Source organism: Oryza glaberrima, chromosome 1 (assembly GCF_000147395.1).
Source record: "Oryza glaberrima chromosome 1, OglaRS2, whole genome shotgun sequence".
In the NCBI taxonomy this organism is placed as follows: Eukaryota; Viridiplantae; Streptophyta; class Magnoliopsida; order Poales; family Poaceae; genus Oryza; species Oryza glaberrima.
Window position 1 is genome coordinate 26,362,512 of NC_068326.1, and position 14,745 is coordinate 26,377,256.

Genomic DNA, 14,745 nt, shown 5'->3' on the forward strand with positions numbered 1-14,745 from the left:
TCTCGTTATATAGCAACTAAATAGTTACACATAAATATATATTACACTATTAATATGTGGTATCATATCTCATACTCACACAACGTTTTACAATCCGTTGTACAGCTGACTATAAATCTATAGTCTGTTTTACTTCTCTCTTCTCTTATCATCTCTATATATACTTATAATTGATTTATAGCCTGCTATTGTACTTGCTCTAATCTCGACGTCTCCTTTTGCCTCGCCAACAGATAAGGCCTGCAAAAAATGATTGAAGCATGTGTTACCATCTCTCTCTCTTTGCTACTGTTTGTTCGTTCTTTCCTCTCATCGCTCCTGCTAGCCTTCATGGGTGATGTCCAGTACTCCCTCCGGACTGATAATATTAGTTGTTTTAGACAATGATAAAGTCAAACTTTAAAATCTTTGACTAAAAATAATTTCTAAAATATTTATCTTAAAAATATGAAAACCATATGTTTAGATTAGTCTTAAAAAGTACTCCAATAAAATCATATATTTATTGATATTTTTATATATATTATAATAGAAAATAGTTGTTAAAGTTACTTTTTGAAAACCGTGCTTTTATCCAAAATGACAAGTATTATCAACCCGGAGGGAGTAGTACATTTCAAACACCTGAAACCGAACTATAAAATAAAATGACCGTTTTGGGGGGATAAGTCTGGCTGATCTCTCAACGTCCTTGTGCTTGGGGTTTGGCCGGATGATCAGTTTAGACCTCTTGCATCTGGCGTAACACTTTTGGCTGGCACATGTGCTGTATGATAGCTGTCTGTCATCTTTGATGTGTGCTCTGGTCGATTTAAGCCTGAAAGCTCTTCCATCGAACCCCTAAACTAGGTTTTGCGAATTTTGTGTCCCTTTCGCCCTAATGAGAGTACGAGCAACAAGGAACAATGCTATTCCAGATTTCCAGGGCGTCATCCACATTAGATGATTCAGGTGATCGACACGTGTGATACTCTATCTGTACAGTTTGTGCTGTACCAAGAGCCAGTGTATTGACTGTTGGGTTACCCAGACTCCCAGAGCTGTACCGCTGCCCACTTTTTCATGCTGGTTATTGTCTTCTTTTTCGCATGCACCCCCTCTGTATTAAAAAAATATATCTTAGTTATCTAAAAATATTATTTTGGCTTAAAATTTTGTCAAAAAAAACTGTCTTTTTAAAGTTGAGGGTCTACTGACGTCTTTAATATGCTCCTCTGTAGTACTTGATTTCTTTTTCTTATCTTACCTATTATTTTAGAACATTATCTTACATATTGAACCAATAGTACCACTTCTTCCTCTGTCATATCCATGTTTATAAGTTATATGCCGAATCCATTATATTTTAGAACCGTTGGATTATTTGTTTATACCCTCTCTTTGCAGGCTACACTAAATTAATTACACATGCATATGCGTATTTTACTGTTGAGAAAGATAGTGGCACATGTCACCTTCAATTCACTAGTGCTCTCAGCCTCTCCTCACCTTGCCAATCATTCATGCTTTTGGGGAAGGCTTCCATCTCGATTTTAATATCAGTAACCGACTGTTTGCGCTTGCGGTTATTAGCTCAAACAAAAACTTGACTACTCCAGGTTTCCAATACCAACCATTTCTTGCAACGAAGATTCCTTGGATCTTCTTTCTCAACTTGAGATCTTTTTATGCGTGTGCTTATAAACTTTGCCTCTGCTCAACAACTACAATAGCCGACGGTGCCCAAAGACTTCCTCCGGAAGATGAACCTCGCCCTGTATACGGTCGACTTGAACGTGGAAATTCTATGTTGTGGTATTACTAGATTTATGCATATTCGACATCTATGTGCAATTTTAAAATCTGACTCGATCACATCTTTAATTTTAAAACTACAAACTACTATGTTTGAACAATGTTTTTCCATTCACTTGTTGAAACTACTAACTTTTGTTCCTTAAAAAAAACTAAAACATGTCTTTCAGTATGTGCTTGACATTTTTGTGCGTATAATAAAATTATTTTTTTATTTTTATTTTTTTGGTTGCAAAACAATCTATTTGGTTGTTTTTTGTCATTACAAGGTAAATTGTAGATTGGAGGGGGGGGGTACCATCACCCTATTTGTATCTTGTTATTAAACCATTTTCATTATTAAGAAAATCTAGATGTGATTATTAGGAAATTATTTACGGAGTTGGGAGTTGAGACAATTTAGAACATGACCAACATAATCCCTAAATGAAACCCAATTCGAGGTTTAAAACATGCTCCAACAATTACCCTAGATATATATCCAAAAATTGGAATCCCATTATCCTCCAGTCCTCCTTTCTCGCTCTACACAAGTCAGGAGACACTCTCACTCCCAATTTTCCCACGGCAAAAGGAGAGGACGACACGTGGAGAGATCGCGCGTGTGGGAGGGGATGGGCAGAGCAATTTTTTGTTTATGTATATGTTGGTAGTTAGGGGTGGGTGGTGGATCTAGTTTTTATTATTGGGAGTTAATTTAAGATATCTGTTGGAAATAAAAATATATTTACACCTTAAAATCAAATTAGGAATTCCAAAAATAGAATTTTAGAGAGAGTTTTTTTTGGGTGTCTGTTAAATGATCCCCAAATGTAATAACTAGCTAGATTTCATAGCACAACATAAAACACCAGCTGCAAATGGCCGGTTCTAAGCATGGCCATCAATAGCCCGAAATGAACCCCAATCCTATTTTTTTTTACTTATGTAGAAAGAAAATTCATCCAACATCTATTATGTACTAAAAGTCCATTAAACACCTTAGAGACGCCCTTACATCGCCATGTGGCACTGGTACAAATACTTCTAAGACGTCACGGGTGCTCTAATAAATTGGAGAAGATTTTAGAAATTCTATACTAACAAATAATAAGTACACTCATTTAAAGAAAAAAATGTACCTATACTAACAAAATTTGATAGTTTGAGTGGTACTATTTACGTAGTACAAATTTGTGTCTCTACTAAATCACATATAGACTCAAAACTTCCACGTAGTGATACCACTGCATATTCTCAATTCTTGATCTTCCATATCTTCCCTATGTCTCTCAGACTCTTCTCTTTGTCCGTCCCCAATGGTCCCCATTGACGCATGTACAACACAACTTGGATAGCTTACGTAGGTATCGCAGGTGTGTGAATAGTCGGGCTGAGGTGAGCCCAATGGGAGGCCTGCGGTAGCGGCAAAGCCAATTGGACATTTTACAATGCAGTCCTCTAGGGTGGGACTACAAGAAACTATGCGCTAGATGTGAAGAATTATGTCAAAATCTCACTTAGGCAAGCCAATACAACGAATCAGATTGATGTGTCTTTTTGGAGATTGAATTGGTGTATAAATAAAAATCTCGGGAAGTCTGTTGATAGCGAAGCTAGCATGTGTAGGTTTCAAGGGCAACTGCCATATCGATGGTGGATCAGCTTGGACTTCATATCATCGGAGAAGATTGAAGCGAGCCAATGTGAAGGGCCTGATGGGTGTGTTTACGAGGAACTTGAGTGGGCACATGAGTATATCTCAAGGAGTGTGTCAATGCTCAAACTAGGGCTTCACCGCACGAGAGAAGAAAGATTTGGCAATTGCAGTCTACTTCACTGGGTGCAGGATCATGTCGGCATTATCCGGTTAAGTGGTAGAACCATAGAAGTGGTATTTTTACAATACATTTACAATAATATTCAACTATAATGTTAAAGACCGTGAAAAAAAGTTAATATGTGCTATATTTTGAGGAGGGAGCAGTACTGGCAGTGATTTATGTTTGAATCCATGTGCATTTTTGTTGTTTGGAAGATTGAAATCCTTCCTCTTTTTTCTATGCTTGTAGAAAGGCAATTTCTAAACTTTGTCATTCAGAAGATTCAACTCCTTTCTCTTTTTTTCCCGATGCTTATAGCAAGGTAATTTGTAATAAAAGTTCATGAGCTATTTTAGTTTTACAGTGTTGTTCTTATAGAAAAATAAATAAGTGTCGTGTGTATTTGCACGGGTTTGCTTACTAGTTGCCCTTATACTGGACTTCTCGTTATCTATTTTTTGTGGGAATGTGCTTGCTACCAATTCTTAATAGCACGGAAGGAGGGGTGTGAGATCACGAGAGAGGAGTCGCGAAAACACAGGAGGAGGGGAGAGATTTGAGGTGGCCCTATTTTTTAGGGTGTCAAGTTTAGGATATCTTTTGCAAAGTAGTATATATTTTATAGTCCATAAATTCTGATTAAAGATTCCAAAAGAAATTTAGTGGATATTATTTTAGGCCGAATGACCATGCTCTAAACTTCTAAAGTTTTGGTGGAAAGATGTCAACTCGGTTAAAAATTGCTCATTCTAGTCAAAACAGTGAGAATCAGCCTTAAACCAATTCTTTGAACGGTTTTTGCCGGGGCCTTTTTTTTTAAAACGGAAGTTTTTACGGGAGCTCAACGCTATGCAATCTATGAGCCCTTGATTGCAAGATGAATGGTAACAACAGGCAAATTTGTGCAGACTCGAAATTTATTACTCTGTTCCCGTTACAATGACAACCGAATTTTACAGTGTCGCTCCGGTGGCAATCAACCGGGCACAACGGCATATCACCGCGAACTCTCACACTCAGTTGTCTGTCGTACTCAATGAAACCACGCGCGCGTACAGTTCGCGTAACATAGCCATCGCCGTCCACGTCAACGAAATGGAGATCAATCTCCGCGTCCAATGCTTCCTCCCACCAAAGACCGAAATCTGCAGTAGTCACCACCATGGGCGCCGGTGTTTCCGAAACTTCAGATGGGTCGCTTTGCAAGTCGATCCAGCCATCCTCGGAGTCCCAGTCCGGCAACGCCGAGCAGGTGATCGCCAATGCGCTGATCCTCTTGGTTGCGCTCTGTGACATGCCTTCTTCTACTTCGTCGTCTTCATCAGATTCCCAGCATTCGGCGTTCAGCGTGCTCTTGGGGGACACCCAGCCGTGCTTCGGCGCCGTTTCGTCGATGTCGCTGGAGGCGGATGCGAGAAATGGGTGCTCCAGTAGCTGCGCGGCAGTGGGGCGGTCGCTTGGGTTCCTTGTGAAGCATCTGGATAGGAAATTCTTCGCCTCCGGGGAGAGCCATTCGGGAATCTCTGGCACAGCGTCCGTGTACCCGATCCGGTGGACGGCGGAGAAGACGTCGTCCATGTCGCTCCACGGGACGCGGCCTGTGGCCATCTCGATGATCGTGCAACCGAGAGCCCACACGTCGGCGGCCGGTCCCTGCTCCTCGCCTCGCGCCACCTCCGGCGCCATGAACGCCGGCGTGCCACCAATCGGCCGCTCGGAGTCAGTCCTCCTCGCGCACCCGAAGTCCGCGAGCTTGGCCCGCCCGTCGGCGCCGACCATGATGTTCCTGGCCTTGACGTCCCCGTGAACCAGGGAGTTCCCGTGGAGGTAGGCCAGCGCCCTCGCCACGTCCGCCGCGTACGCGCGGATGGCGCGCTCCGCGAGGCGGCCCCCGCTCCTCGCGGCCTCGTCGGCGAGCGACCCGCCAGGCGCGAACTCGAGGAAGAGCTGGTACTCCCCGCCCGCCGCGGTGCGTGACCCGAGGCAGGGGACGATGTGCGGGGAGCAGAGCCCCGACATGACGCGCCCCTCGCGCCGCAGCTGCTCCGCCCCGCCCTCGCCGGCCGCCGACTTGACCGCCAGCAGCTCCCCCGACGCGTCGTCCGACGCCAGCCACACCACGGCGCCCGACGCGCCGCGGCCGAGCGTGCGGAGCCGCCTGAGCTGCTTCTGCATCACCGCAGCCGCATCCATCGATCTCACTCTGTGTTCGAGCTTTCGAAAGTCTTGGAGGTTATCAGGTATTTGTATTGGTGGCTGCTGCCTCTGCCTCCACCCGCGTCTCGTGCAACACGTGCGGGAAGAGAGCGAGCGAGCGCGTCGCGTGGTAATCGCGCGCGCAGTAGGAAGGCCGCTCGCTCGCGCCCGTCAACGCCTAGGCGACGGCTTGACGAGATCGCTTGCGCCCGGAGGATTGGTCAAATCCTGGCGCCACGGCGGGCGGGCGCGGTAGATGGGCAGGATCACCCTCCGTTTCGGATGCGCGGACTGACCGACCGATTGATGCGTCACGGATCGTCCAATTGGCTTACTCCTATGCGCATATTCGTTCAGCGGTTCAGGTGAGCACGGAATCTGCTTCGAAGATTTAACTGCACGCTAATCTTGTGTCCGTGGTGGATAAGCTTAGGCTATGCGTGCCGTAAGTGACTCCTCTTTTTCCCTTCACTTTTCCCTTTGGGATGGACTTCCTTTCCCCATTCGTCGACTTCGTTTCATCGGGAGAAATATATTCACTGCACCGGAAAGCCACGAGCCCACGAGCCATGTTGTGAATATAAAATCAACGTGCAAAAGAAGTCGAATCATACGGATGCAGTGAGGTAATCAGCTGATCAATGGACGTCGCCTAGGAATACCCTAGGTGTCAAACTGAGGCTGCATGCGATTTGCAAAGGGGAGATGACCAGGAAAAAACCCCCGACGCTTCGCCACCTAAGAGGAAATTTAATAGTATAGCCCACCACTAGCTTCAATTTATCTATATCCAATTTAATAGATCATTTATACAATAATAGTTACATAATACACTATTAATACCTGGTCCCACCTGTCATACACACACTACGTCTTGGAGTTCGTGCTACAGCAGGCTACAAATCTGTAGCCCGCTGCTTTTCTCTCTCCTCATTTATCTTCTTAAAATATATTTACAGCTGGCTGCTATTTTACCTGCTTTAAGAGCAAATTTAATAGTATAGTCCACTACTAGCCGAGAAGGCTATTGGGCGATCAGTCGCGCGCGCTCCTCTCCGCGCGACTGGACACGTGTCGCGTGCGGAAAGAGGGCGGCGGACGCACCGCGCGGGAGACTGACTTTTCTGTTTTTTTTCTTTTTCCGTGTTTTTCCGTTTCTGTTTGGTTGGCTGTTTTTTCCCCTTTTTTTGGTTTCTGTTCAGATTGGTTTTCCTTTTTTTCTCGTTTCTCTTCTATTTTTTTTCGGTTTTTTAGATGTATGAATACAAAGTTTGTATTCGTAAGTATGCAAAGTTTGTATACGCGTATGCAAAGTTTGTATAAGTGTCAAACTTTGTATACGCGATGCAATTTCTTGTTTTTTTTATTTTTTTAATACGTATGTATATAAAGTTTGTATACATCGTATACAAAGTTCGTATACATCGTATACAAAGTTTGTATATGTCCTATATAAACTTTGTATACATCATATATAAATTTTGTATATGTGTATATATTTTTATGCAATAAAAAATATTCATAAATATATATACACACGTATATACGTGTGTATATATAGTATATACATAAGTATAGTATATACAGAGAAGAGAAGAGACTAGAGGGGGGCGACTAACCGCACGCGCGCAGCTGATCGCGTATCAGCGCCCTCCACTACTAGCTCTAAATCATTTATAGCCAATTTAATAGCCAATTCATACAATAGTTGCTTACTATACTATTAATACTGGTCCCACCTGTCATACACACATTACGTCTTGGAGTCCATTCTGCAGCTGGCTACAGAATTGTAGCCCGCTGCTCTTCTCTCTCTTCTTTTATCTCTTTAAAATATATTATAACTGGCTTATAGCCTGCTATTGTACGTGCTCTAACAACAGCAGCCAGCAGCCGGAGACAGGAGCCCGGCAGTTGACCAAGCGTTACTGCACTTGGCCCCCTGCTCTACTGCGGTCTCACTTGGCTGTTGGAATTTCCAAAGGGACCCGTTCCCTACGAGAGGTCTCTCAGGTCAACCACTACACAAAAAGCTATCCAAAATCAAGGCCGTTTCACCCGCCCTTCCTTCTTCTCGCTGACAAAAAAATGTACGAAAGTTCTAGTATGTCATTTTCGCCCCGTGCATATCTCCTTGCGTCTGCTGAAACAGGCAATAAAAATATGTTGACAATTCTATTGCTACCATCGTACCAACCATATCGCTGTCGCTCTCCAAGGTTCACACTTGCGCCTAAAAAAGATTCATTGGATACTTTGGATTGGTACTTCGTCAACTCATGCACCTCTCTCATTCGTCCAGCACGTAAACATTTGCCTGTCTGTTGAAGAGTCATATCGCGCTTCATTCTCTCATAAAAAAACGTTTTTGAGCTGCATGTCGACGATATGAGTCCGTTAAAATATCTGCAGCACTGGAATAAAAGACGCAGCACCATTCCAAGATTCAAAATCGGATAGGGTTCCCGTGATTAATCATTTCATAGGCAACCTGTTGAATTTAAAAACCAGACACGGTTTTCTTATGGCGAACTGCTCTTCCAGTTGCAGCTTTGACTGTGCACTTGGTACCTAGGCGGTTAAGCCACCTAATTAACACCCTCGATTTTTTTCTCCGGGCCGGTGAAATGTCAACCAGTCTGAAACATGTGGGTATACTATACCATTCATATCTCTCGTGTTGAATATTTGTGGCCAATTGACCGTGCATCCCTCTCTTTTCCACCCAAAAAAAAAATCATTGTTGCTCATCCTCCCAAAAAGTTGGGTAATATCCCAGATCGATCTACAGCTTAGAACGCACAAGGAATTTGTGGACACATGCTAGTGTGGAAATCCTAAAAAGGAACGTGCGTTCCCATTTCAATTTTGTGCAGTTGTGCCATCCGGAAATGACTATAGGTGGACTGGACTATAAATCTGGAACATGCTTAACTGTGAGCGTGCTCTAAACATACAATACGAAATGGGACGGAAGGAACCGACGCTGTAATCCTCTTGACGATGCTCTGAAAAAATCGACCTGGATATGGTGTATTGGTATCGGATTTGTTTTCCACAGCACATCAGCACGCTGTGCTTGACCTGGGAGAAGGGAAAAAAAACGCATTTCCATCTTCTAAAAAAAGAAGAAAAAAGAGTGCATTTGCGTACTGCTTGCGGCGCCTTGGATTGCCTACCTGGGGTCACAGTTTTCCGTTGTTATGCCTGCCATGAACATTTTTAAGCCATCCACATGACATTATTGGCATAGACATCTAGAAATCTAGAATGGATATATGAGTGTTATCTTTTGGGAGAGAATGGATGTATGATTGCATATGTATGCCCCTTTGAATGATAGGAATGGAAAAACAAAGGAAAAAAAAACATATGATTTTGATAGAAATACAAATGTAAAACAGAGAATTACAAAACATAGAAAAAAATATAAGAATAACTGTTTAATTGAACTAAAAAACGTAGGAATCAGATGAGAGAGATAGTATCGGAGAAAATTTTCCAAGAAGTTGAAACTCTTACTAAGTTTTCTTCAAAATCTCTATGGGATTATCAGTTCCATAGAAATTTTTGAAGGATAAAATATTATTTAATCTTTTGTTTTAAAGGTTTTCATAGGAAAATTTTCGATAAGATTGAAATTCTCTAAAATTCCTATATTTTTCTTATAAATTAAAGTGGTGCTCAATCATTTGGTTCCTTTCCCTAATGACGTACTGATACTTCATCTAGGGGTGTACGACAGATGTAGTGGAAGATGGATGACGAAACCCAAAACCACGAACGCAGTGGTAACCAGCCGTTGGGCATTCTGTTTCCATTTACCACTACCAAAGTATCATCAAGTGCCAGTTTAATACTCCTAACATCGACGCCGGAGCGTCATACATGCATGAGATCATGTCATATTGTCATTCTTAAGCGTGTCGGTGTGTGCATGCACCGTGCCGTAATGTAACTCCAGAGTTGCCATTCTACTCACACGGTCACACCGTGGACGCCCTCCGGAACAAGAGCTTGCAAACAACCGGTGGTCAATCAACGGGCGACACGCTGTTACTCTGCTAGTACCGGAGCCATCACGGTGATGCCGCCGCCATCACCAGAAAATTGGCGGGTCACAACTCACGACCACGAAGGCAGGCGAAAAGCGCCAGCATATCCGCATTTGTGCCGCCGAGGTAAGATCGCATCATGCCATGCGGATGTAAAGCAAGATGGATGATGGTGATACTCACTCAAAACCGCGGACATGTGCGATGACGCAGTGGTAAGTGGTAACCAGCGGCAGTTTCTGCGAATGCCTGAATTCTGTTACTGTCTGTTCGTTGCCACTTGCCAGTTCGTTATCTTCCATCAGAATATTATATATACTGACATACTGTACATTGTAGAGTGATATGTGACAATGTGCGGGGCACGCGCCGATTTGGATAATGAGGAGCTTCGGAGATTTGTCGATTCTCCACGCTGTGGACACGCCCTAAGAAAAGATTCTGGAAACAAACAGAGAACAGCCAATGGGCAATTTACCATCAACAGAGTAGAACTCTGCATCTGGAGCCATCATCAGCCCATCAGACTTGCGTGCGCGGTGACGCCGGCGCCAGTCACGTCACGTAGACGACAAGGCGGCGGCAGGTGAGGTGAGCGCCACGAGGGCTGAGGGCAGTTGCTCCGCAGTCCATGCTGCATCCGGCGGCCGTCCCACGCCTCCAAATTCGTTTTCGTTTTTAGGCCGCGGCCGCGCCGACGAGCGAGCGAGCGAGTGGCAGCATGCGATGCTGCCTACTCATGGGACCCCCACGGCGGCGGCGGCGCGCGTGGCCGCCGTCCGTGCGGGGATTTCTCGAAGATTCGCCGGGACCGGTCGGTGGAACGTGGTGGAATCCCACATCCCGCGGTCGCGGCCCTTCGTTTTCCGCTCGTCGCGAGTCGACAAGCGCATGGGTGCGCAGGGTTAGGAGGGGGCCCGCTTGGTTTGTTTTCCCCTTCGGACGCTGCAGCCTATGGGCCGCGCTAAATGGCGCTAATTTGTCAGCCGCTTTCTGTGAGGAATAAGCTCACTTTGGGTCCCTCAAGCTGTCGACCAGTCTGATTTTCGTCCTTAGTCCAGAAAACCGGATGCGACACGTCCCCGAACTTACAAAACCATGCAAATGAGGTCCCTAGGCAGTATTGACCCCGGTTTTTGCTGACATGACGCCTACATGGATCCTTTGACTATGTCTTCGTCCCACATGGCATCGACGTGATGCTTAAGTAGCAATTCTATCCGAAAAAATAATGAAAACCATATGATCCACGTGTCAGTTAAACAACAAAATAATAAAAAATGGTGGGCCCACGCGACCCCACATGTCATCCTTACTCCCATCTTCTCTCTATCCTCTCTCGCTCCCACCTGGGCGGAGCAAGGCGAAACAGGCGATGGGTGGGCGCGAAGTGGGGTTGGTGGCATCCGGAGTAGGTCGGCCAAGGGAGACGGTGGATGTGCTACACCCGAGCTCAAGGAGGAGCAGGGCGAGGCCGGCGTCCATCCCCATGCAGTTTGCCAGGTCGGAGCCAGAGATGGAGACGAAGATGAAGGGGGGAAGATTGAGAGGGAGGTGGCAGCGAGGGGGTTCCTGGCGACGAGGATGGTGCGGGAGGTGCGCGTGGTGGAGGCGGAGGCGGAGAAGGTGGCGAGGAAGGTGGAGGCCGAGGCGAAGGCGCTGAGGCGGAACGTGAGGAGGAGGATCATGCCGTCAGCGAGGTGCTCATGCGGCTGCTGCTCTGGCTCAACGCGGTCTACGGCACAATGGAGTCCTCGCGCTGCAGGGCACCATCGATGCCCTTGAGCACATGTTGGTGGCACCCGTGGTCGCCGACGACGCCGGCAAGCCGTCGACATGGAGTAGCGGCGACTGGAGCATGCCGGCATAGGCAAGGGGTTCAGCTTCATAACCTCCGCCGGTGACGTCGAACCCCCTGGTGGCATCGAACCACTTCACCGTCCCCTTCACCCTCTTTGGCGGTCGGCGGGGAGAGGAGAGGAACATGCGTAGCGATCAGCGGGAGAGAGAGGAGAGGAGTGTGCGTGGTGTGGCGGTCAGCGGCAGAGAGGACAGGAGCGTACGCAGTGCATCGATCGACGGGAGAGAGGAGAGGAACGTGGGCGGCAATGGGGGAGAGAGCGTGGCGTGACGTCCAGTGGGAGAGAGGAGAAGAGCATGGGCAATGCGGCAGCGGGGGAGAGAGCGCCGTGAAGCTCACCGACCTCCCCGCCTCTCCCTCTTTGAGAAGTAGATAAGGTCGATGTGGGGTCAAGTACTTTAATTTTATTTTGTTTGACTGACATGTGGGTCTCTCATATTTTGTTTATTTCTTTAACTTTTCAATTTTGCTCTTTTATTTTTTTCGATCAAACTGCCACGTAAGTGTTATGTCAATGCCACGTGGGACAAAGACCAAGTCAAATGAGCCACATAGGCGCCACGTCATCCAAAACCGGTGACAATACTGCCGAGGGATCTTATTTGCACCAGTTTTATAAGTTGGAGGATGGGTTGTATCTGGTTTTTGGGGGTTCAAGGACGAATGTCAGACTAGGCGACAACTTGAGGGAGCTAGAATGAACTTATTCCTTTCTGTGAAGGCGACGGATCCAACACGGCCTGGTAGTATCTGTATATGGGCCGCAGCGTGCAAAGATTGGGTAGCCTGGAATCCTATGGGCCTCCTCCCTCTGGGCTTCAATTAACAGGACATTTTAGTGTCGCGGTGCGATCGGATCGAGATCATCTCGGTGTCATCCACCAGAATTTCGGGTTCCCAACACCGATTGAATTGCAGTTTTGTTTCGGGACATAATAATCGTTAAATGGAGCATCCGCGAGGTGAGTGGAATACGCCTTCCCAATTTTCAGGGGTCAATCGAACACTCTGCAAAGCTGAAAAGATGGCTCAGCCGAAAAAGGAAAATTAAAGGTCCGGCAGTGTAGACACAAAGACTCACACCTGCTGCCGTTCGAGCTTTGAGAAAAAGAACTGAATTGGGGCCAAAAAAAGCATCTGCTGGGCTTTGCGAGATAGCTAAACAAAGTTAATTACCATGTGGACCTACTAACCAAATTTCATTAGCAAGCAGCTGTTCTGTCGCTTCCGTTTCAACAAGGAATTATTGGCAGAAGAAACGATCGATACGATGCCTTTCACCCTGGGTTATGCGTATCCTTATCTGAATATTTGTTTACGTTTCGGCATCTACCAGACGTGTCCTCGACGCAGCATCCAGCAATCCTAACACCTCGCAGACATTCGCCGCGGTTCGTTGGGCAAAGCAGCGGTCTCCGGCTGTTAAGGAATAAAGCGCTCGTTAGAACTGTGCTGAAGTGAACTGAACTGAAAGGATACACATGTCTCTGCATGAAAGAAAAGGCTGTACTTTTCCAGCTAGCCGTCATCTTAACCTCCAGACGAACAGAATCTCTGAAAACTCTAGACGGTCTGAAACCAAACCCCCGGACCCCAGCCGGGTACGTATGTTTTCTTCTTTCTTTCATGCCTTAAGCATCACGTTTGTCACAAAAACTTAACGTAATTCGGCTGTCCATATGCATCCCATGGAAGCAAGGAACAAAACCAGCTATGTCCCGTCAGTAAAATAGTTCGTATTATTTTTCGCGTTCTCCATCGATCGCGTGTATATCTATATATATATAAGGCCCGGATGCTAACGCCGAACCGGTGCGCCTCCTGAATCAAGTAGAAATAGTACTACTACGCAAGTAACGTAGATCAGCACGTAGATAGCTTGCGAAGACGTTCTGAAAGAGTGCAGAGAGTTTTTTGCTAGCTCTCGGCCGGTGGTGATATCCATGGCGAACGCGGGGCTGAAGCCGGTGGCCGGCCTTCTCCTGGTTCTCAACTTCTGCATGTACGTCATCGTGGCGGCGGTCGGCGGCTGGGCCATCAACCACGCCATCCACACCGGCTACTTCATCGGTAAAACTAGCTCACATTTTGATTTACCGTGTCGATCGATGTTGTCTTGTTATCGGGCACAACGAACCAAAACTTGCTCTAAATTGAGATTGGTGCCTAATTATGTTTGTCAATAGAAAGTGCATATATTTTGAAGCTAGATTTGTGACTGTTTGAGCGTATGTACTGCATGTACGTGTAGGTTCCGGGATGGCGCTGCCGGCGAACTTCTCCCCGATCTACTTCCCGATGGGGAACGCGGCGACCGGGTTCTTCGTCATCTTCGCGGTGATCGCCGGAGTCGTCGGCGCCGCGGCGGCGCTCGCTGGGTTCCACCACGTCCGCGCGTGGAGCCACGAGAGCTTGCCGGCGGCGGCCTCCTCCGGGTTCATCGCATGGACGCTCACCCTGCTCGCCATGGGGTAAATTAACGCAACTAAATCTGACCCTGTCCCATGCATGCATACGGGTATACTAAATCAATTTCCTTGATTCATTTGTTACGTTTTCAGATTGGCCGTCAAGGAGATTGACCTGCACGGCAGGAACGCCAGATTGGTAAGATCGAACAACATCAAACACACAGTGTTTTTTTTTAGTTCGTCGTGACAACCGAAGACACGCTATTAACTGTGTGCATGCTGCTCTGGTCTTGATTTTTGCAGAAAACCATGGAGTCCTTCACCATCATACTCTCGGCAACACAGCTGTTTTATCTGCTCGCCATTCACGGCGGGAGGTAGAAGAAGGTCAGGTTTTTCTAATTAAAGTTGTGAAGGTGAAGACACCTTTGTGAGCATTATTGGGCATCGATCATGGACTTTACGAGCCTAATTTGATTTCACCGGTTTGTGAGATTAAGTTCGACATGGATCAACCAGATCGAGGCGCTGTTTGTGCTTGTCTACGAATACGTGTGTGTGTGTGTGTGTGTTTTATGCAGTGTGTGACTAGCACTTCTTAGTAATTCGTGTGCCGAATACTCGAA

General features: G+C 46.2%; 2 protein-coding genes across 2 annotated transcripts; one reads left to right on the forward strand and one right to left on the reverse strand.

Annotated features, from left to right (window-relative positions):
• Positions 1–4,400: 4,400 nt before the first annotated feature.
• Positions 4,401–5,792, reverse strand: LOC127761105 (mitogen-activated protein kinase kinase kinase 17-like). Its single transcript, XM_052285331.1, has one exon. The coding sequence runs from the start codon at positions 5,787–5,789 to the stop codon at positions 4,428–4,430; it is 1,362 nt and encodes a 453-aa protein (XP_052141291.1). The 5' UTR covers positions 5,790–5,792; the 3' UTR covers positions 4,401–4,427.
• Positions 5,793–13,501: 7,709 nt separating this feature from the next.
• On the forward strand, positions 13,502–14,745 carry LOC127755511 (membrane protein PM19L). Its single transcript, XM_052281189.1, has 4 exons — positions 13,502–13,778; positions 13,960–14,179; positions 14,270–14,315; positions 14,423–14,745. Exons 1-4 carry the CDS (start codon positions 13,652–13,654, stop codon positions 14,498–14,500), a joined length of 471 nt encoding a protein of 156 aa, XP_052137149.1. The 5' UTR covers positions 13,502–13,651; the 3' UTR covers positions 14,501–14,745.

Excerpts from the sequence above, each read along its gene's own strand:
- LOC127761105 (XM_052285331.1), bottom strand. The coding sequence starts at position 5,789 with ATGGATGCGGCTGCGGTGATGCAGAAGCAGCTCAGGCGGCTCCGCACG.
- LOC127755511 (XM_052281189.1), top strand. The coding sequence starts at position 13,652 with ATGGCGAACGCGGGGCTGAAGCCGGTGGCCGGCCTTCTCCTGGTTCTC. Across the intron at positions 13,779-13,959 it reads CCACACCGGCTACTTCATCG|GTTCCGGGATGGCGCTGCCG; the intron begins GTAAAACTAGCT and ends ATGTACGTGTAG. Across the intron at positions 14,316-14,422 it reads ACGGCAGGAACGCCAGATTG|AAAACCATGGAGTCCTTCAC; the intron begins GTAAGATCGAAC and ends TGATTTTTGCAG.